This window comes from Ascidiella aspersa, chromosome 6 (assembly GCF_963924565.1).
Source record: "Ascidiella aspersa chromosome 6, kaAscAspe10.2, whole genome shotgun sequence".
Taxonomy (NCBI): domain Eukaryota; kingdom Metazoa; phylum Chordata; class Ascidiacea; order Phlebobranchia; family Ascidiidae; genus Ascidiella; species Ascidiella aspersa.
In genome coordinates, this window is record NC_139452.1 from 8317713 (window position 1) to 8339605 (window position 21893).

Genomic DNA, 21893 nt, shown 5'->3' on the forward strand with positions numbered 1-21893 from the left:
TGAAATATATAAGTATTTTTATACCAGCTGGGTTGAGACAGTGTTTTTTCTACAGGCAATATTGCAGTCTATCATTACTGACTTACTGGTAACCAAGGACTCCAAACGCAAATTACCTAATTTCTAATTTTCAAAGCATTTGTAAGCAGCATATGCAAAACTCCAAGAATATTTTAAGCTGCATTTAACTTCAAAGTGGCAGGGAAAATGTTTCCTGCCATACTTTTCAGGCGGGGTTATCATAAATCATATACATATATTACAAAAAGTAGTGTTAGCATGATTTTTGAAAAACAAAGCATTGTATAATCTATTTTGTATTTAGATATTGATTATCAAAACAATGGCTGATGAAAAAGACATGCTTTGCCCACTTTCTATCAATAACAATTCCAACAACCTACCAAAAGATCAATGGAAAAGGCCCAGCGACATTATGAAAAAAATCCGTGTAAGGAAGAAAAAGGTTGCACCTGCCAGGACTGTTTCTTTGTCACAACCAGCCATTAGTACAAACTGTAAGAACAATCAGCCTATGCAGGTAGCTATCCATTTACAAACTAAACTGATGTTATACATACACCTTTTACAGGTAGTTTCAACTTGTTCAATTTCAAGTTGAAATTAACCAATATAACTATATATACTGTGTGTTTTAAGACATGTCAATGTTTTAGCAAAGCATAACTTACAGTTAATCATCTACTCACAAATTCATCAAATGATTTCAAATAACTAAAAATTAATTTTATTCTTGAGAATATTTGATTAACTTTAGACTTTTTTTGCTGAAATTTTTAGATGAGTTCTCCAATGTATATTCAAAGAGTGTTAAAAGAAGTTGCTTTTTTATTAATAATTTAAAACATTTGTAACTGTTGTTAATGATTTGGTTTCCCTTTTTTGCAGAAAATCAGGTCAAATCCTTTTGCGAAAAAAAGGTCGTCGTCCGAGAATCAACCCAGTTGCAAACGAAGATTTCTTTCGATAGGCCAATCCACTAACGTAGATGAAGAAGAAGTGTTCGCCTCCAGTATTTCAAACATCTATCACGAAAGGTTTAGTTTATCTCATAAAATTTATTCTGCAAAACCTCAGTTTTACTTATAAAATTCATCATTTATTCCGCCAACCAAAATACTAAACCTTATCTTGTAAACCGTGCTCCATTGTGATTTTTCTTTATTTTTTAGCTGCTATGTTGTGCCCAATTGCAAGTTCGTTTTTCGGATTAAGAAAAAATATTTTCCGAAACAATTTTATATGTAATTTTTGTTTTATAACTTTTAGTGAATCCAACATCAGTTGTAATACTGATGCAGTTCAACCCCCGAAAGAAGAAAAAGAACTCTCAAATGATGACCTTGCTTTTGTGTACCTAAATGAAGACTCCATCCAAGGAATTTTTAATGTAGGAGTTTAAAGTTTGTAATCTAGTGGTTATTGAATTAGGCTTGATGGCTTCAAAATTTTGTTGACTGTTTTTCTGTTGCTTGTGACAGGAAAATTTGTCCAAGCCAGAGGTGAAAGAAGAACCTGGCAAAGATTATTTTCCTGTTGATTGGAGCATTAAGACAAAAGCAAGGTTCGATTATTTCTTTATTTTTCTTTAAAAGTAGTATATACTCTTCTTTTACATAAAATGTACTTTCCAATGTGATGCATTCTGACTAAGGATGTCCTTGGTAATTGACATTTTATTCTGATACTGATAACCAATATTTTGATTATCATCTAAACCAAATGCCATCATTATTATGGTTAATTAAGCAAAATATATAAGTTGAAACGCTCAATATGTTTCCATGTCTTTAGGCCAAAACTTGCTTAAGCATTTAGTTACCTCTGCTTGTTAACCTACTTGCTTTTGATAAATTTCTTTTTTGAAGTAAAAATTGCCGCCTTAATCATTGCTGAAAATTCCTAAATTTATTTGGTAGTAAATCGGCACCCATGCCACCATAATTGAAAGAGTACTGATACTCCACCACTACTGATACTCCACCACTAGACATCGGGTATTGGCTCCAATCCGAAGTTATCAAAGTTCCACTTTAATCAAATTTTTGTGTTGCTTTCTTATAGGTTTCTTTCAGCGTCCAGTTTTGCTTGGTGTGCAAGACTGAAGGGAGCAGAGGAAGCAAATGCAATAGGCAGAGCAACGTATCAGCATTTGACCAAGGTGTTTACATGCTTACTCTTTTTAAAAGTTTTGTTATAAGACCTTTAAGGCTTATGAAATAGTTTTGGGTGCAAAACGATATTCCTGTCTGTCCTTGGTAAATTGCAACCCCCCAATAAAATAATTTTCTTCGCCCTCAGCCAAGTTATTATAAAAACTGGATCAAAGCTGGATACATATATTTATGAAATATGTTATAATGGTTGGAACAAAGTTTTGAAACAAACAACAGGAAATTACTTTATTTTTCTTCACTTTATGAAAAGGCTCCATCATGCAACCCAGGCGTCAACCTGTAATTTTAAAATTACACAACCAAATTTAAATTTAACGGACACTGAAAGACTAAAATCAACCTTTTTAGCCAATATCACTTTCGGCAAAACGCTGGCGAAATAACTCAAAACAATCTTGCCCCACAGGTTGACAGTTCAAGTCAAGCCGATCTCCGGGTCGAACTGGTCAAGAGCCTGGTTTATTGGCAGCACCCGTCCCTGCCCTGGTTCAGTCTGTTCCCACGATTCGGCGCCGATTGCAAGGTGGTTCCCCACGGCGCCGGGGAGGCCGTGACCGACGAAAACATAAAGTCGAGCCTCTACGACAGCTGGTAAAAGCCGGGCGTGTTTTTTGCATTGGATGCAATGTTTTTCAGGTCTTATTGGGTTATCTGCGTTGGTTTTAAGAAATAAAGTACAGATCAGGAAAAGATTGGGCCCGTTTTTTAAGCGGCCACGTTAAATGTCACTGGCTAACTTTTGTGTAACCACACTGTCAACCAATCAGTTGCGTTATACATTTTGGCGTGGAGTTGATTGGAATAGTAGAGATTAATATCGGATGGAAGCCCAACCAATTTGAACTGACTATTAGGATTTTAGCCAAGATTTGCTATCCAATTCAGCAATTTCTACTTAGAAAGTACGTTCACAAATGGAGGTAACTAAAATTTTAACGCTAACCAAAATTATAGCGTAATTTAATTTGGTTAATTGTTTAGGCAGAGTAATGACGTCACCTATGATCGAAGTGCGACACTTTTATCCAAAAATTGGGTATCGGAATAAATGGTGAAGCATCAGTTATCCCCATTAAACGGCAAACACGGTAAAACAGATCGAAACATAGTCAAAAATTCTACAAACACATTTAACATACCGTTTTCGCTTATTTTCATTTATCCTTGCCTTCAGATAAATCACACGCTCTAAAAGCGCTCCAAAAACTCTCGGCACTTTGTTAGGTTACGGGTTTGGCCATATTTGCGATAGACGACCCGAACTCAATTTATCTTCCCGTTTCTTTCCAGGGCGGCGGCTTTTCGATCTGCTTACCAGATGCTACGGCAGGGCCACTGCTCGTTCTTCTACGTTTGCTCGCAAATGTACACCGCGCTGTTCCGTGGCACGCTCGGCGCGAAAGAAGAGGTATTCAAAACCACGTATTTTGTTGACGCTTTGTTATTTGGCAAGCTACATGTTAAAACCAGCGCTGCTTAACCGGTACGCTATGGAAGGTTTTCTGGTGCAAGCAAACAAACGAAAAAATGTTCAAATATTTTATCACGTTTCTTCTTTTGTATTTCGGCAAAGCTCATTGAGCTCACTGGCGCACCTTTTTTCGCCAAAATAAATTCAGAAACCCTTACATACATTGATTCTTAGTATTTTTGCATTGAGAGGTGTGCATGCCGGCAGCTTTTTGTGACTTTAAAGAATCACTGAAATAAAAAATAATAATAATATTAAACAAACGTTGGCATAGGAGACTTGAATGCTCCAAAAGGTATGCTCCAAAGGTGATTGACATAGTTGTAGGGTTTATATAAGGGGTAAAATGAGACGAAGGTCTCGCGATTTAAATGGCACATAAGGCTTTTAAACGGAAGAATAAAACATCGGGCATAAACCAATTGGATTTTAGTCTACTTTTCTTTTCAACTGACAGTTTATCTATTTACCCTTCCGTGTATTCTGGGTAAATGTCAAGTTATTTAGTTATCGTTTTGGAGAAAGCCGTGATTTTTTCGTTGTGTATACAAACATAATCTCTCTGACATCGGTGTTCCAGGTCAACTGCATCCTTACCCCGACCTCTCTCGGCTTCCGCAACTCGCTTAAGTCGGAGGGAATCGAGTTCACGATGCCGCTGAAAAAAGAGGAACTTGTTCTGCCGTCTGATCTGCAAAAACACGAGGCCGCCATAAGTGAGCATTGAGCAACGAGCAGAAAAAAATTGCTCTTTTTAACAAATTTGAAGGACATGACGGGAATTTATCATCTTTTTTTCTGTTTTTAAACGTTTTTGCAATAACTTATGCCATCAGTGTTAAATGAAGCGGCTTCGTTGTAAAACATTGGACCTATTTTTTTTTTAAAGATGTGCAAATTCTAAAAAAATTGTTTTCGATTTTCCTTGATTTTGAAATGTGTTTGTTTTTTCAAATTAAAAAAAAAACTGCTAAAATGTTTTACACACGACTGCTGTTTCTTAACATTTTTTTTTACTTTTTTTGTTTTGCCCAGATGCTTCAGCAGCAGTTGAGGAAGAATCTCGAAGTGAAAGCAAATCTGTTGAAACTGGAGACGACGATAAAGAAAATGTGGAAGACGGTAAAATACGAAAAAAAAGTGTTAAAAATGGCATATTATTTGATGTTTGAGTTTAAAGTTGCCTTTGGGCTTGTTCTTTTTCAACTTTTTAACTTCGTAGCTTTTTATAAACATTTTAAGCCCAAGTCAAATTAGTGTTCATATTTGTTCTTGTCTCCTTTCATACTTTTCTCCAGAAATTGACGCAGCAAAGAGAAGAAACGCCAAATCGCGACAGAACGAAATAGACGAAGAGGTAAAAAAATTAAACATTTGTTTCTACAATGTCTTTCAAGCCTCTTGTTAAAAAACGTTCGGGTGTCGAATGCTCTTAAGCTTTGGTAGTATTTAGGTTTTAGGGTGTCCTGGTGTTCTTATTTTCTGTCTATATGCATGGTGTGGCTTTTTGTAGTTGATTAAGTAAGAAATTTTGGTCTTCAACCAATTGGCAACCCTTATTGTAATGTAAAGACTGAATAATTTCGAAACTGGTTGTTCTGATAATTACCAAAATTGTTTTTTTTTTATCCGTATATTTTAGAAATGTATTATCCTGAATTGAAAACCCAAAATTAAACCGTGAGTAATTTCGGTTTATTATTGATAAAGAAACTCATAAGAAATAAGCAATTTGAACTAAAAGTTTAGCAGTATAGAAGGAGCAAAAGCAACCGTGAGTCTAAAATTTGTGTTTATGTGGCTTTTGCCGCAGTGAACCAGTCGTGTTTATGACGTCACCATTACAGTTTTTAATTGATAAATCAAGAAGAGCTTCAATCAAAAAATGTCTAATAAAAATAAAGGGACGCTCAAATCGTAACTTTAGCTTGTTGTGCATAATTTAATCGGGATATTTTAGACAAATTTTGATACAATCTAGATTTTTTCCAAGATTTTGGCCAATTTTTTAATGTGTTTTTTATTGACTTTGGTTTACGTATCAAACACTGTAATTGGTGGGTCGCGAGAGTTATCGAACACGTAAAAGCGGTCGCGGGAACAAAAAGGTTGGGAACCACTGCTATATGTAATAGGCGGATGAACTTATTAGAATAGTACACAGTGACTTTCCGACTAACGTGTATACTGTATAAGCGTTGCTCCACACGCCAACAACTGCTTCCCATGTCCTTCGCCGAAAACCCTAACTTCTCCCCGATTGTGACCGCGATTTTTTTCCAAAAACCTCATCCTTTCCACCACCACCTCATCCTTAGGAGGAGGAACAAAGCTGGAAGAGCATCAGCGACGGGCTGAACCTCCGGCACGGAAGAGAGATCAGCAGCGCGACGCAGAGCGACGGCCTCCCGCGCACAGCTGTGCTGGTCTGCGGCTCCAACAACACCCAGGTAAGCAGTTGTGCATTCGGCCAAGTCGTTTCTTCACTAAATTGCAGGTTTTGCAGGTTCGGGAAGCTCATGTTCAGTTATCACAAAGTCCTTGATTTTTTATTTTTTTATTTTTTTAGGTCCCTAAACTTTTTTTAGCCAGGATATTTTGCGCCCGATGCAAAGTATAAAATTGGCGCCCCATCCTTAACGTTTAATCAATTTTCTGTTACATTACTTAAACACAAATTAAATTTTAATAGAACATTGAATTTAAAAAGTCTTATTTGTACCATGTACCTTGTCGCCCGAGGTAATATGTTAATCAAATTTAAACTTATTCATGCAAATGTCATATGTTTTTGTTCGCTTACAAAATTTTGCTGAAGATAAGTGGATCGCCTAATCTTTGCCGTTATAATTAAACTTTTTCTAACGCGAAACCCCAAAAAAATAATTTTGGACTAAATAAACCAGCTGTCAAAGAATTGATTTCAATTAAACTATATGATTTTTAAAATATTTTACTAAGATTTCAATCAGGCCTTCATGGACCCCGTAAAACTAGTCCACGAACCCCTAGGGGGTCCATTGACCCCAGTTTAAGAACTCCTGCCCTATAGGATTTGGGTCTCCGCAAAAATGTCGAGAAACACTGGAATACTAAGAAATGTATTTTATTATTTTAAATTGAATTTTTCCCTCGTTTTCACCCCTTTCCATTTTATCGTCTTCCTCCAAGCTCCTCTTCAATTACCTTCTCAACTGCCGCAGCAGCATCGCAAACTCCGGGCCCCAGGCGGGACTTCCCCCCACCCTTCTGGCCCCCACTGCCTTCATGGGGGCCTCGATGAAGAAGCTCGAACACAAAGCTGGCATCGCTAGGGTAAGCGGATGTTTTTTTTTGGGGGGGCTGTGATTCTTTAAATGTACCCAAAAAAACTTTTAATCCTAAAACAATACCGCTTACGCCTCTCAAACAGTTTTTTTATCTTTAAATATCTTGTTTTTTAATGTTCAAATCGCATAAATCTTCCAATTTATTTGCCGAAATAAATGTGAGCACCTATACGTGACCTATACCTCTATTTTTTACGAAAAAATATGTTTGAATTTGAATTACCTAACATATAATTCGTTTCGACTCTTCTCAATATATTCAGTTTTTACAAATTCCACTTAAGTTGCACCAGCGCAGAAAAAATTTGATTTTTCAGTTAAAATTTTCAATGGTTTCCAATATAAAGAATTTATTCTGCAAATCACCAAGATACTGTAAAAAAATCCTTTCACCGTAAAATCTTCCTTCTTAAACTTACTTGTATTTTTCTGGAATACTCACTGCGAAGGTAAAACCAACTTTTTTGCTTCTTTAAAAATTTCCGAGTTTAAAGAAGACAAGAGGGTGTCGCCTTGCAAAAACACACCGTCATTCTTAGAAATCTCTGTAGTTTCATTTCTCTTAGTATACACACTTAAACCAATCTAAATCCCCTTTTACTTAACAGACGACGGCCTCTGACGTGGCACGTCACGTGACGCCTACAGCCCTCCAGCACAACTTCAGCCTTGACGTGTCGGGTCCGCTCCTGCCCAATCACGTTCGAGCAATTGTGACGTTGCTCGGCCTCAGCCAATCGGATGCCGACTTCTCAGCGGCGCTCAGCACCCGTCCCTACACCATTCCGTTTAACGCCAACCCGCCAGCGACGCCCACGCGGCCTGCTGATGACGTCAGCGGAAAGAATGATTACGTCACGATGCGTCAGCTGACGTCGATAAAGGGCGGCACCTTCAAGTGGAGCTCTTGACCGATTTTTGTCATTTTTGTGTACGATGTAGTTTCTTGTCAAATTTTGCGCCGCGCCCGTTTTGCGTTGTTTTTCTTCCCCTTAAATTAACCTTTTAAATCGAATACAAAGTTTATCGTAGCTTTATTGGAAATTCCGGTCGTGTTGTGTTTTATAACTCTTTAGCAAGAAACAAACCCGAGGTATAGGCTACTTGCTTCTGAACAATAATTTTACGTTTCATTTACATTCCTCCCCAAGCCATTATTCCTGTAAAATTAGGTATAATGACACAAATGAAACTAAAGTGCCTTGGCCCACTGGTTTAGGGCCTTTAACAACTAGGCTATTTATTTGGCACCTAATGTCGTTTGGAACACTATATACGGATCTGTTCATAAGTTTAATGGTGAAAATAACGGCCCAAATAGACGTTAAAAGCGACATGCATGAAATTGCCGAAACGTTTGAAAATAAAGCATGTCGCTTTTAACGTCTATTCGGGCCGTTATTTTCACCATTAAACTAGTGTCGTTTGTTTTCATAAAAAAACAGTGTTTGGTCCACCAGGCAAACGAAGCATACGATATCCTTAGCACAGGAAGCGAAGCGCTCAGCCCTTTTTGTGATGGGATCCTGTCTGTGTGGTTCACACAGGGCTGTGACGCGAAGCGATATTACGCTGTGTAGCCTATAACTTGTGGGTTGTTGGTTTTAGTTTGTTAATTTTTCAGTAATTCCTGGCTAATATTCTCTAACTAGCAAGTGAGCTATAAAAACCTTACTCCTTTTTATTAATTAAATTAAATTTTGATTGTCCAACTATTGTTTTATTGATAACATTATTTCATCCGTATTTGATCTCAATTGAGCATATAGCGTTGGTTAAATTAGCACCTTAACGCCGCCGCGCACGACACAAAATGGCAATAAATGAGAAGCAATGGAAGCTTCCGATGAAAGAAGACATCAAGGAGTCGTACATCAATATGGAAATGAAATTTCCAGAAGGCGACCAAAGTAGTAAGTCAAGCATTGTTGGGGTTGTGCTGTACTTTGTATTATTTTAAGCCAAAAGTAGGGCCGATACTAAATAAACCTATTACTTTTAGGTTATTAATACGACAATTCTTTTTTAACTTGGCAAAAATGTATTTTATTTTGTTAAGATTTATACCTAAGGTAAAAAATTGTTGCAAATAAACCAAATCAAAATCAATTAAAAAAATTATTTTTCGGTCACGTATAGGTATTTAGAGATATGCTATTATGACGTCACTAATATCAACTGGTGCATTGCAAAGTTGACACAATGGACCTAACTTCTGTATGCGTTTACCTCAACCATTGTATACACTTATAGTAAATTTAATCATTTAAAAATATACAACTTTATTAATTTTTCTTCATAGTCAAAAACCCTTTTTATTCAATAGTTGTTTATATCGCGTTTGGTGTTCAGGGTTGGGGGAACTGGTGAACTTCTACGACCGATGGGCTTACAGGTACGAAGACGACCTTTTTAATCTCAGGTACAAGGCGCATGAAGCCATCGCAAATCGGGCGGACAAACTTGCAACGGAGAAGGACAAGGCCAATTGGACAGTTCTAGACATCGGTTCAGGTGCCACACCACGTTAATAATTATAACAAATATAATTAAAACAATTATCGTCTTGATATACATGTACTGGCGCGTCGTAACCAAAATGGGCAAATCTCAACAGTTAAATACCCTAAGAAGTTTGTACGTGTTTGTATATAAATGTAAAATGCTTTTTATTTTGGACCATGTTATTAATAACGTTTGCTCGCCTGTGATTAGTAAATTTAAAGGTTTTTAAAATTCATAAGCTTGCCTTGACGGCAAAGCTGACTCATGTATTTAAGTTTAGAGCAGGGGTGTCCAACTCAAACATGCCGGCGTGCCAAAGTTTCGTAACCAAACCAATTCTTTTTAATCATAAAATCGCTTTTTTACCAAAATCAAAAACGTTTATTTAAACTTGAAACACTGTGTAGTAGAAATGCGCATTACTGCATGTAAGTGTCCGTCGGTGAGCTAACTATTGTAACTTCACACCAAGCTATATAATTATGTTAATGCTAGACTCCAGCCTTCACCACAGTTCAATGGCATATTATCAGATGTAATTGTTAGATGTCGAAATTGCCGCGATTGATTTATATTGTGAACAACAATGGCAATTGGCTGTATAACAAATTCAGTATTTTTTGACAATTGACTGAATAACAAATTGTATTTTTTTTGACAATTGGCTAAATAACAATTTTAGTGTTTTTTTTTGGGGGGGGGGGCTTGCGAGCCATTTTTTATTAGGTCGCGTGCCACATTTGGCACGCGTGCCGGTTGTTGGACCCCCCTGGTTTAGAGGAATTGTTGCAAGGATGTTTTCTTGGAAGACAAGCCGCGGTTTAGGTTTTATGTAAATAATAGAACTGTACAAAAATGATCAAATTATTAATTATTGTACAGCTGCCATCAAGAAGAATTTTTAATTACTTTTTTTTTAACGCTTTCCTTTCCCCCAAGTGCTTCCTAAACCGTTTCCGTTTTCTATCCCCTTTCATTTAATAAACAGTTTCGCAGCCCTTCATTGCTGACAGCGATAAACAAGATATTTCTGACTGTCTGCTTCTGCATACTGTATAATTGATGTGCAACTTAGTTTTGGGATTGAATTTCGCGTTGGTTTTATCATTTGCCTAATAAAGGCCTAGAAAAGTGTTTAGGAGGTTAGTGAGGATATAGCACTACTTGCGACTGCAAAAACAGGTTGCGCACAGCGTCACAAAACTATCAAAACCACAACCTTCAACTCACACGCTTTGTTTGGTCCGCACTATACTTTTCTTTCTTTTACGCATGCACCATTGTTGTGAACAAGTCATTTTGGAATGAGCAGTAAAGTCATTTGTAAAATAACTTAAATACAAGTCAAGTCTTTTTTTTTAAAATAACAAGTAATGCCCCAGTCACGTCATAATTAGAGCAAGTCAACTTCAAGTCAAATCATTGATATAGCTATTGAAGTTGCTAAACTCGTCCGTTTATGAGCCACAGTGTAACTAAAAATAGCAAAAACGCAACACACAACAGTCAAATTGTTTTATTTGCAAGATTTGATATTAATACCCCAATTTAATTGATAAAGATTATTAATTATATTTTAAAAGTAAAACAATTAAGTAACAATATGACGTACACAACTGCACTTTTGAGCAGGCGAAAAACATTAAAAAATAAAGCAACCACGCGACGCGTTTGTGTCTGCGAATCTTTGAGAATGGCTTAAACTTGCAAATCCAAAAAAAGGAATTCATTTTGACAAGTGCATAGTTACAAGGCAGGGGTGTGTAATAATTCTATTTTTGAGTGATTAAAACAATCCTTTTGTTCCTCAGTTTAGTGTTTTTTATTTTTTTAGCGGCACATTTTCTTCAAATCAACAATATTATAAATTGACAATCGACCTAATGCACAGCAATTAAGGCAAGAGGAATTTTTCCGGTTTTCATCAATTTTATTATGGATACTGTGCAATTAAGGTTGATACGCTCGCGTGAATGCCTATTTGTAAGACAAATATAGGTTATTTTCAAAAATTACAAAACAAGTACAATGGTAACTTGGGTATCCCTAGAGGCACACTGTTGTGCCGCGGCACCCAGTTCAAGTATAGCCTAACATTTCCTTTTGGTGCGTGCTCAGTTAGTAACGTCTTAACTGTAAGGGATTTGCCCCCGACTACAGTGTCAAATCAATGTGTAATTGCTAGTGTTAAAAAGCAAATAATAAAAGGTTACCCGAACCGCATTCTGTCTGCGATGCCTGCATATGGTTTGAACTGTTGAACTAGAAACAGGAAATCCCTTGCGACAAGTGATCATATGGCAGCAATGCAAGAGGCGCGGGCAACTTTCGCTGTTCCCAATTGTTAGTAGTGCCTCTTGCTCGCACTTAGCGTAAATCTAACTTGGTTTTAAAGCATGTTGTAGACAAGTGTTTCCAAATGGGTCACCGTTTGACTTGGTAGCACTCGTGACAAAAGCTATTCCGAAATACATTGCTTTCGCGCTGTATTTGCATAGAGGTTTGGTCAATTAAAACAAATAATACCCGCAATGTTATTGCTCTATAGTGGAAAGGCATATTTGGATGTATTTAAAGTCATCCAATTTTATATTGACATACAAACTTGACCGAAAACAGAATTTTAAGATGTTCAGAAGGTAAGTTATGACGTAAATTTGAGCACTCATCCATAAAAATTGGTATGCCCTGCCAAAAAAATTTTAATTCAAAAACAAGACACACAATATGTCCCACTTAACATATACTTTTAAGTGGAATCGTCTTTTAGGCTGAATAGAATTTAGTTATTATTTTACATCTTGCTTGTATTTTCAGGTACCGGCCTGGTTTGCTTGGCTTTGCGCGAGAAAGGTTTCAACGGTGTGTTTACGGCGTTGGATTGCTCGGAAAAGATGCTGGAACAATCCAGAAGCGTCAGAAAACTTTACACGTGCATATAGGAACCACTTTTCTACTTTTGTTTGCTCTTTACGTTACATACCTATACTGACAGCAGTATGTGAACTCGATAGTTTTGCATAATTTTCACTCAATTACTTTGTTAGCCGTGTAAATAACCTCAGGGAGTGTCTATGACCTATAGCAGTGCTTCTTAACCTTTTGGGGCTAGCGGGACCCCTCAGAAATAATAAAAAGATTGTGGTACCCATTAAGTTTTCCGTAGGTAATTCACTAGAATATCACAATAAACTAAACTGGAACAACACACAAACTCTACACAACCTAGAAAATTATAATTAGATTTATTTTACTCTAATTTTACACAAGAGTTGTAAGAGTTGAGTAAAAAACAGATTCTTGAAGATTGCGAAATATATCACGGCACCCTTGAGGATTAGAAATAGCACACTAGGGTGCCGCGGCACCCCGATTGAGAACCAATGCCCTCTCCCCGGATCGCCCCTTTTAGCTTGAACCAATGAGTAATTTTATATCGATTTGAACAACTTTAGTGTCCGGGTAAATGACCTCTTCAAAAAGTAGCCTAACTAAATAGATCACGATCACTGAAAGCAAAAATGCAACAAGGTCACCGGCGAAATATCACATTTTGTATATTTATTGCGTGCATTACCACGTATGGGCGTCCAACGAACACTTCAAAACTCGACTTGTTTCAGATCTTATCACGAACACTGTCTGACGCCCAGCAACCCTCTACCCTTTGAAGATTGCAAATTCAACCTGGTGGTAGCTGCGGGGGCATTTGGACCTGAGGCTGTACAACCGGATTGTGCCAAAGTATGCGCTCTTGATATTTCGTATAAGTTAAAGCACGGATCAACATACTTTGAAAGAAATGACCGGCTAGAAACCATTTAATTCATTTTAAGAGCTAATGTTCAATACATTACTAACAAAGTTGATTTAGAATATAGGTGCTGAAACTTGGATTACCAAATTTTTAGGCTTAAAATCGTGACGCTTACCAGATATAGCATTATTGTGATCAATTAGGTATGACGTCACAAAAATACACTACAGCGTGACGTCACCAAACATGTTACTTTAAAGAGGGGATTTTTGTTGCAATTATAAATAGGACTAAATGTATCCCGGTTGTTAAACTAAGAAGTCAGATAATTCGCGCAAGAAATAGAGTTTCATTAATTTTAGCTTGGCCACATTCTTCATACATACATGTACTGTATCCAGGGCCGGATTAACCAATAGGCTAATAAGGCTATAGCCTTAGGCCTTGGATAAATTCGGCCCTCAATTTTTTAAGGTTAACCTTTTGTAAGGCTGATAGTGATACAGATCCAATATCAGTACAGTACGGTTTTTGCTTAAAAACTAATGACTCAGTCGAGTCAATATGTGCCTTGTGTGTGAGTAGGTAAATAAATCGTTTTGTTTATGTTGCAAACGACTTAAGAACTATTTACGTTCTGTGCTATCACTTTTAAGGGGAATACACAATAAAACCTAAAAAGCAACAATACCTAAAGCAAAAAAATTATAAACCCATAGAATAAAGACCAATGACATAAAGATAAATACGCAGATTACTGCCCAGTACAGAATGAGATCAAAATTGTCTGAGTAAGACCTAAATCTGTCAAAATACGTCCTAAATTCATCGTAATATTGCCCTAAATGGGCAAAATAACCCCTGAAACTTAAGGGAGAGGGTATGGGTCGATCGGGCGCTGTGTTAGGTCTGGCATGGGCCGTTTTAGTGTCGACGTTCGGACGCCCTAGTTTGACCGGCGCCATGAGGGCGCCGCTATTTTTGCACTGGATTTTTGGCCCTGCTCGGAGTTATTGGTGCGAAGTGGTTGGGGTAGAAAATGGCTAGGGTTAAAATTATTAGGGGAGTTAGTGATGTACTTAGGGGTGAGGTTTGAGGATACGTAACGTGTTGTTTAGGCTTTATTCTGGCTATTTAGCTCTTATTCTGACTGGTTTTGGACTTATTTCAATTTAGACGGTAGGCTACTACGACTATTAGGTATTGGTCATATTTTGCTCTTATTCAGAAGTGTGTTTTATTGCTACGTTGATGTTGTTCTTATTTCGGTCTTACGGCTGGAGTCCCTTTTAAACATATATAGTGATGTTGTTAGAGGTTTGAATGTCGATGACATCATTTATAAGGTTGGTCCACAATAGAAGCGTCTGGCGTTAACGTAAAACGTTTTTAAAATTTCGGTTGCGGAAGTTGAAACAGTTCAACTTTGACGCTTTTGGTTCGGACCGAGAAAATTTGCCGTTAACGCTGGCAACCGTTTAAGTGTGATCTGGACGACGCTAGCGTTTGCGACAGACGCTAACGCTAGAAGCAAAATGCATTTAGTGTGAACCAACCTATACATGCTAGCTGTAAGGCAAGGAAAATGTAATTTATCATATAAGCTACATTGTAATAGGGGAGATGTGGGACCAGTGGCTCGAGAGAGAGCTGTTTCCTCTTTCCATTTAATATAGATATTTGAGACAATAAAACGATTTTTGAGACAAAAAAGTAAAATTATGTCATCTAATAGAATTTGTATTTTGTTCTAGAATCTAGAACAGGTTTTCTCAACCGTGGCCCTCGGTCCCTTTGGGGGGCACAGAATAACTCTCTAGCTAGGTCGTAGTTTGCAAAACCCGACTACACAAGTGTCTTTATTTATAAAATTTGCCTGTAAACTTAAATTTGTTATCGCCATATAATACTATATTTTGAATTCTTAGACACAACAATTACTACTGGCATACTAATTTGTCCAAAAAGTTTCAGTTGATGGTAAAATTTAATTCAATACCAGAAGGTGGTAGGTACTTAATTTAAACGATTACAAACTCACAACGATAAGAGTTGCGTTCCACCTTTTACAAATGAGGTTTGGACATATTTCAGTCACATTAACTAATAATGACAAAAAGGACGTATCGAAATGCCTCAATCAAGATGATGTCGATTTATTCGGCTGTGAGACTTCATTGTCAAGCGGTATATAAGTATATTTAATTAGAACACCTCATTTCCACCAAAGTTCTTTGCAAGAATGACATAGGTCAAGTCGAGTCCTCAAAAAAAGTAAGGTGCACCTATAGTGTTCGATTGAAGTCATTACAACACTGTTACACATAAACCCTTTTCCAGGATATCTTAAGAACTCTTCGACCAGGTGGGTTTCTCATCCTGACCACGAGAGTCAGCAAAGCTAGATCGTCGCACAACGATACGTTGTTCAAGGTGCTTGCTCGACCTACTCGAGAGGGTTTGATCGGAGAGGTTTCCAAAGAGGTTTTCGACCAGTACGCATGGGAAAGTACTAAAACCGACACCGAACAAATAAGAGGCCTTGTCATATCTTGTCAAAAACTGTGAATGACAAGCAAACGAACAGAAAACAAGTTTTAAGAATATCAAAGACCATACAGAAGTAGGTATCATTTTGAACGTTAGGAATAAGTCGTTATGCCCTTTCAACGTGTTGAAAATGAATAAAGACCTATACCGACTTCTGCATGGGCTATGATATTCTCATTACGTCTTACTACAACCTACAACTATTATGCTCTAAAGTCTAAAGAAAGCAAGTAATTTCTTTTTAACCATTTACCCGAGCCAGTATACTATTGCTTGTCATTCTGTTTTATCTGTTATCTGTATAATGGACTATTTCGCTTCCCGAATACATCAAAAGAACATATACACGTTGTTGAAATACTACTTGTTGTGCATAAATCAGAACGACTTCACAAGGAATTGTGTTGAACTCTCCAAATCAAATAAACAAAACTAGCAATGATTTGCGCAAAATTACCTTTTACAAAGCTTTCCGATCTGGTAGCTAGATAACCTAAATGTTTTCCGACTTTTGCTATGCAAATGTAATACCCACTGCCAAATGTCATCTCAAATGGAACATAACAAGTGTGTGCAGAACAACTATAGAAATGTTTAAAATGTTATAGAAAATGTTTATTACTTTATTTATACAGCTAGAAAGAGTAATGAAAATAAATAAATTAAGAAGGGCCAGACCAAACAAATAGGGAAAGTCCTTGGCCATATAAGGCGGCTAAATTTGAGATAACTGTATGACGTTTTTATTTCGTTTTATCATTTCGGTCCAATAACCGTTTTTGTCGCACACATTATATTCTGCAACGCAAGGCTATACCATACGAACCCTATTTGAGGGTTTTCTTTATTTCATTAATATAGTAAATGGTCCTCCAATGACACTAAAAATACCCAACTGCTCTTTTTGGGGGACATTTGGAGTTTTCGTAGTTATCTTTTTAGCAATAGAATATAGTTTTACTCGACTTTTAGGCCTGAGACATAACTTGTGATTTTAGGTGATAGCATGACATCTAATCATCTTTTCTCTTCAATGTTTCCTTATAATTTTTAAAGAAACCTTCTGATGTTAATAGTGTGAGGTTAAGGTCATTTTGTTGGCTAGATTTTACTGGCCTAATAACAACGTTTAGCAAACAGCCACTGCGTTAACGCGAGATTCACTGTTGCATGGGTAAGAATCAATCCTACTGCAATAAAAGGCAATTACCACGCATTTATTAGCGGTAACATCAAAAGTCAGTGGGCAAGAAGGTCGTGTAGACCAAATTGGAGTTAGAAAATAATGTTTTCTTATTAATTGAGTCGTAAGTGTTTTTATTGCTGTAAAGTTGTAATATACTATATTTTGTAGAGATTGCGATAAGTCTGGAAAACAGGCGTAGAACTGCTCTTACGAAATCATTTTTTCTACTCGCTAAAAGCAAGAAAAAACATTCTGAAGGGCCGTGTGGTCATTACCTTAAGCTTATCAGTTCATAGAAAGTTAAAGAATGTTTAGCAGCTGCAAATTTTAATATTTCCTGTTTAATTTCGAGATTGCGAGAGGCCGTTTGAACACACGAGCCATTGTTATCAGCAACAAAATCTTTTGCGAATTTGCCGTTGTTTCTACATTTTGCAAAAAATTATCGATACACTTAGTTCAAGTTAGCATGTTTTGCCCATTAGGGCTACGTTTAGTCTTAGATGCACTTAAGTCGAGTTTGTTGAAGTGGGTTGAATTATGAGAATCATTAATAATATTTGCTCGATGAATCTTTCCTACTTCTCCAATGGGAATTGCAGAGTCTGATTACAAGTCCACACAGTTTTGTTGGCTGGTGTTAAACAAGCCAGCAAGCAACTACCGTTCCGTTTATTTAATAGACATTAGGCTACTGGGCTATATTCATTTAACGCTCTGGCTTATACAAGCTGAGAATTTGCATGAAAAAAATGGCGACACGGAAATATAATATTATACAGCGACCTACTTCTCAAAAGGTGCGGATGTTTGACCTGGCGATTACTCATATCGTTTTTTACAGTATATGTCAAAAAACAGCACATACATTATGTGAACTATGCGGTGGCTTGGCAACTGGTGAAAGCTGAATTTTTTGGTAAGACGCGTCGCTGACATTAGGGCATAGAACGCCCAAAAGGCGTGAAATCGCAACACATTTAAAATACACAATTGATAAACATTTGAAATGACTTGTAATGCTACAAGTTATTGGTTTGAGTGATTACAACACCCGCATGGTAATCAGTGTCGTAAACAAGTCATTTGCAAAATAACTGAAGTCCAAGTCCAAGTCATCAGTTCCGCAAGTCAAGTCATAGGCAAGTCATAATTAGAGGAAGTAAAATAAAAATAAATAAAAACCTTGTCATCAAAAAAAAATTCAAAGAATTAGAATTTGTAAACTCGTACGATTATGAGCAATGACTAAACTATAAAATAAAAAATACGCAACATATAGCAAGCAAATTGTTTTATGTGCAAAAATTTGGATAAATAGCTCAATATTATAAAAAAATTACTTAAAAATAAACACTTCATTTCAACCCAATTTATTAGTCCAAAAGACTTAGGTCAAGTCAAGTCATTTTGTCCGAATGACTTAAGTCAAGTCAATAGTCATTTGAAAACAGTGACCCTAAGTGCACTTAATTCAAGTCATTGACTTAAGTCATTACAACACTGCTGGCTGTTGCTTTAAGAATCGCATGGGCTGCAGCACTTCTACGACAAGTGGCCTGGCAGAACCGATCTTTGTAATTCTAACCATATCAAACAACAGCAGTCGGCGACCCAATCAAATCAAACGTCCAATTTTGGGTGGTTTGTTTTAGCGTGGTGTTAATATTAAGAAATAAACGTAAAGGTGAAGCAAAATGCAAAACGTTTGTTGTTTCCGACTGTTACGTCCATATATGTTTGGACCGGATGTATTATTTGGTGCCAATTTTAATTCGGCTTGACGCAACGTTGGTGCACATCATTATGTTGCCACACCGGCGAAATAAATGTAATTACAAGTAATATTCGCGGTTACTGGTTGTATTCTGATTGATGTTTTGCAACAAACAGAAAAAAATGTATAATTTCCTGTTAAATGAACTAATAATCAATCCTTAGTTATATTTCCATCTTCATATTAACTTTAGAAGCGGTATAGCGTAAACTCATAAATGTCGCGAGAAAACACTTGTTATTGCGATTGTTGTTCGAGAACATAGCAGGAATGAATAAATAAGAGATTAACAAATATATATAAATAAAGGTGACAGCATGAAGCTTGCTTTATGCCTGCGGTATCGAATAAAGGGCTTTGGAGATTTCAGAAAATGTAAGATAGTATTATGTTTATATACTGCGCCATCACTGTTCTTTTCTGGACATGTAATTGAGTATCCGGCGTTCGCCACCGCAATCCTTATAAGGCTCAACAAAAAAGACTTCAAACGTATGTGCACAAATTTCGCAGAAATAATTTGACATTCAGGCCTGTCCCTAATCGTACTGAGCAATTTTAATAGTAAACATAATGCAATTAAGACGGATTTGCCAAGGGAATAAAACCGCATTAAGGTTATGTAGCTGCGCAACGAGAATTTTTGTGCTAGGGTACGTGGTCAATAATTTGTTTTGATTTGGCGTCAAAGGAGTTTCGTCATAAGGCGACGTCATAAAACAATTTATCTAAAAACATTAATTGTTATTGAGAGATCCGTTAGCAGCTAAATGAAGCGTATTCGCGGTTTAAAAAATTGTTCACTTTGTTTTTAAATTGGCAAAAACTTCTTTTAAATTAAAAAAGGTATAGGTGAAGCGGGGCAAAACGGACCCATAACTTTTCGGACCCATAACCGTTGACGAAAATTGCCAGCGTCAATATTTGTTTACTGAACATTGACTATCGTTAGAGATTTTGGAAGAAATCAGATTTTCATGTGATGCATAGTGTTGGGGCAAAACGGACCCCCACAAGGTGATAGTCCGTTACTGCCAGTGTAACTCACCTTAAAACTTTCCTGTTTTTTTTTAATTGGTCTTTCAGTAGGACATTTTAAAACGGGAATAAAATTACTTAACGTATCACTATTTTATGATTAGATCAGTTTTGCAGGAATACCAAACAATCAAGAATTTTAACAAGATCTGTTGTAAAAAAGGTCGATTGATAAAAATGCTACCTACGCATACTCCTATTTTGGTTTTCCTATATGTTTTGTCTTTCTTTTGTAAAAATGTTTTTAAGTTATAAGGCGCCATGTATACGATCACTTCCATTATGACGTCACGTTGTGATTCAACTTGTGAAAATATCTCTCAAAATTTTCATGCGACCCTTAAACAAAAATCCTTGATCTGCTAGTTTCGCACAACAAGGTAATTAAATTATCTTTTATTAGTGGGTCCGTTTTGCACCGCCAGGGGTTCGATTTTGCACCGTGAAAAATTCGACAAAATATTTATAAGGTATGCTTCTTTCAGTGTTTGTTTGGCATAGGAGTAACTTACCAAAATACTTTTCGGTTGCTACCCTAGTGATCAAAAATTATTTTGTAAAACTAGGAAAATAACACTTATTCCCTAAGGGGTCCGTTTGCCACGTCTTTCCCTACGTGCCGCATTATGAACATCAAAAAGATTCGTTTATTGCTGGAAATAACAGCATTTATCGTTCAATTGAACAGAAATAGCACTTTTATAGACCTTCTGAGTAAATGCGTATATTGCTGGAAACAACAGCATTTATCGTTCAATTGAACAGAAAAAGCACTTTTATAGAGCTCATGAGTTTAAAATGCGTATATTGCTGGAAACAACAGCATTTTTGGTTTCTTCTGAACAAAAATCACACTTTTGTGTTCATACTTTTAGGTTTTTAACAAATACATTTCTATGAAGGATTAGGCAAGAACACAAATTGCTGTGAAGCTTCTTTAAACCCCTCATCCTGACCAATTTTGAAGTGGTGTACCTGGATTTCAGTGAACTCTTGATAACAAAACCGAACGGGCAGACATAGTTAGAGGCCAGACTTGGGTCAGTTTTGATCAGTTAAAGAGCAGTTTAGCCAGTCTAGACAGCCATGGCCAGAAGGCAACTCATTTTTACGCAGAATTTTTAAAACGGTTTCAGTGGTAAAGGATGCAGCGGCAGGGGTGCCAAGTTATATTTTGAATAATTTCCTGCTCTGACTGACAAGCCAATACAATATGCATGCCTTTTGAAAACAATTGAAGCTAAACGACACAGAAAAGGAAGCATAGAATTTTTATTTTTTGTTATATTATTATTACAATGTTGCAAGAATTGTCGCGATCCCTATATCAGCAGTTACCCGAAGTTTTTTGTTTTGTTTTAGTGTTGCAAGAACTGTTGTGATTAATCTTAGCAAGAGTTTAAAATATATTTTATGAAATGGTTAGATTCATTAAGCTCTGTGGTTCTTACCCTTTTCCCCACAGCGCCCCCATTGATAAAGAGCTGTACTTGATTTTGAGTGATATAGTTATATCGGATTAAGCATTTTAGCGTTGCTCAATAGGAAAATTTCAACTTAAATTCTGAGGATATTGCAAATCTACTAGAGATACGTTTAAAATAGGTCTGGCATATATTTCTTCAACCAACGTTTCGGCTTACTATAGCCTACGGCAAGCCTTCGTCAGGGCTGACACAGGACACGCAAAAAATAGTTTGCCGTATAGTAAGCCGAAACGTTGGTTGAAGAAATATATGCCAGACGAACCTATTTTAAATATACCATGCCTGGTAGCAACAGTATATTTACTACTAGAGATACATTCACACTTTTATTACTTAAGAGAATGAGTCAGTGTTTTACTCCGTTTTTACCAACAACATGCATGGACCTAAACCGAAAAAAACTAATATAATATAATTTATAAAATCTTAAGCAGCGTGCTATTCTCAAACAAGTTAGTTTGCAATTTCAACTGAAGTTAAGATAATCGCGTGAAGCGCAAAAAAACTGGGTTTCAAGATGGAAAGAGGTCTATGGGAGATTTAGCGCATTAGGCAAAGGAAAACATTACTCCTATATTAACTGAACAACTAAATG

The 21893-nt window shown here is 36.7% G+C and overlaps 1 protein-coding gene across 1 annotated transcript; it reads left to right on the forward strand.

Annotated features, from left to right (window-relative positions):
• Positions 1-343: 343 nt before the first annotated feature.
• Positions 344-7909, forward strand: LOC146139496 (protein downstream neighbor of son homolog). The gene is made up of 12 exons (XM_083392465.1): positions 344-541; positions 910-1058; positions 1291-1411; positions 1503-1585; positions 2086-2182; positions 2605-2789; positions 3489-3606; positions 4250-4385; positions 4705-4835; positions 5988-6119; positions 6841-6984; positions 7607-7909. Exons 1-12 carry the CDS (start codon positions 344-346, stop codon positions 7907-7909), a joined length of 1797 nt encoding a protein of 598 aa, XP_083248591.1.
• The last annotated feature ends 13984 nt before the right edge of the window (positions 7910-21893 follow it).

Excerpts from the sequence above, each read along its gene's own strand:
- LOC146139496 (XM_083392465.1), top strand. The coding sequence starts at position 344 with ATGGCTGATGAAAAAGACATGCTTTGCCCACTTTCTATCAATAACAAT. Across the intron at positions 1,059-1,290 it reads TCAAACATCTATCACGAAAG|TGAATCCAACATCAGTTGTA; the intron begins GTTTAGTTTATC and ends TATAACTTTTAG. Across the intron at positions 4,386-4,704 it reads AAAACACGAGGCCGCCATAA|ATGCTTCAGCAGCAGTTGAG; the intron begins GTGAGCATTGAG and ends TGTTTTGCCCAG.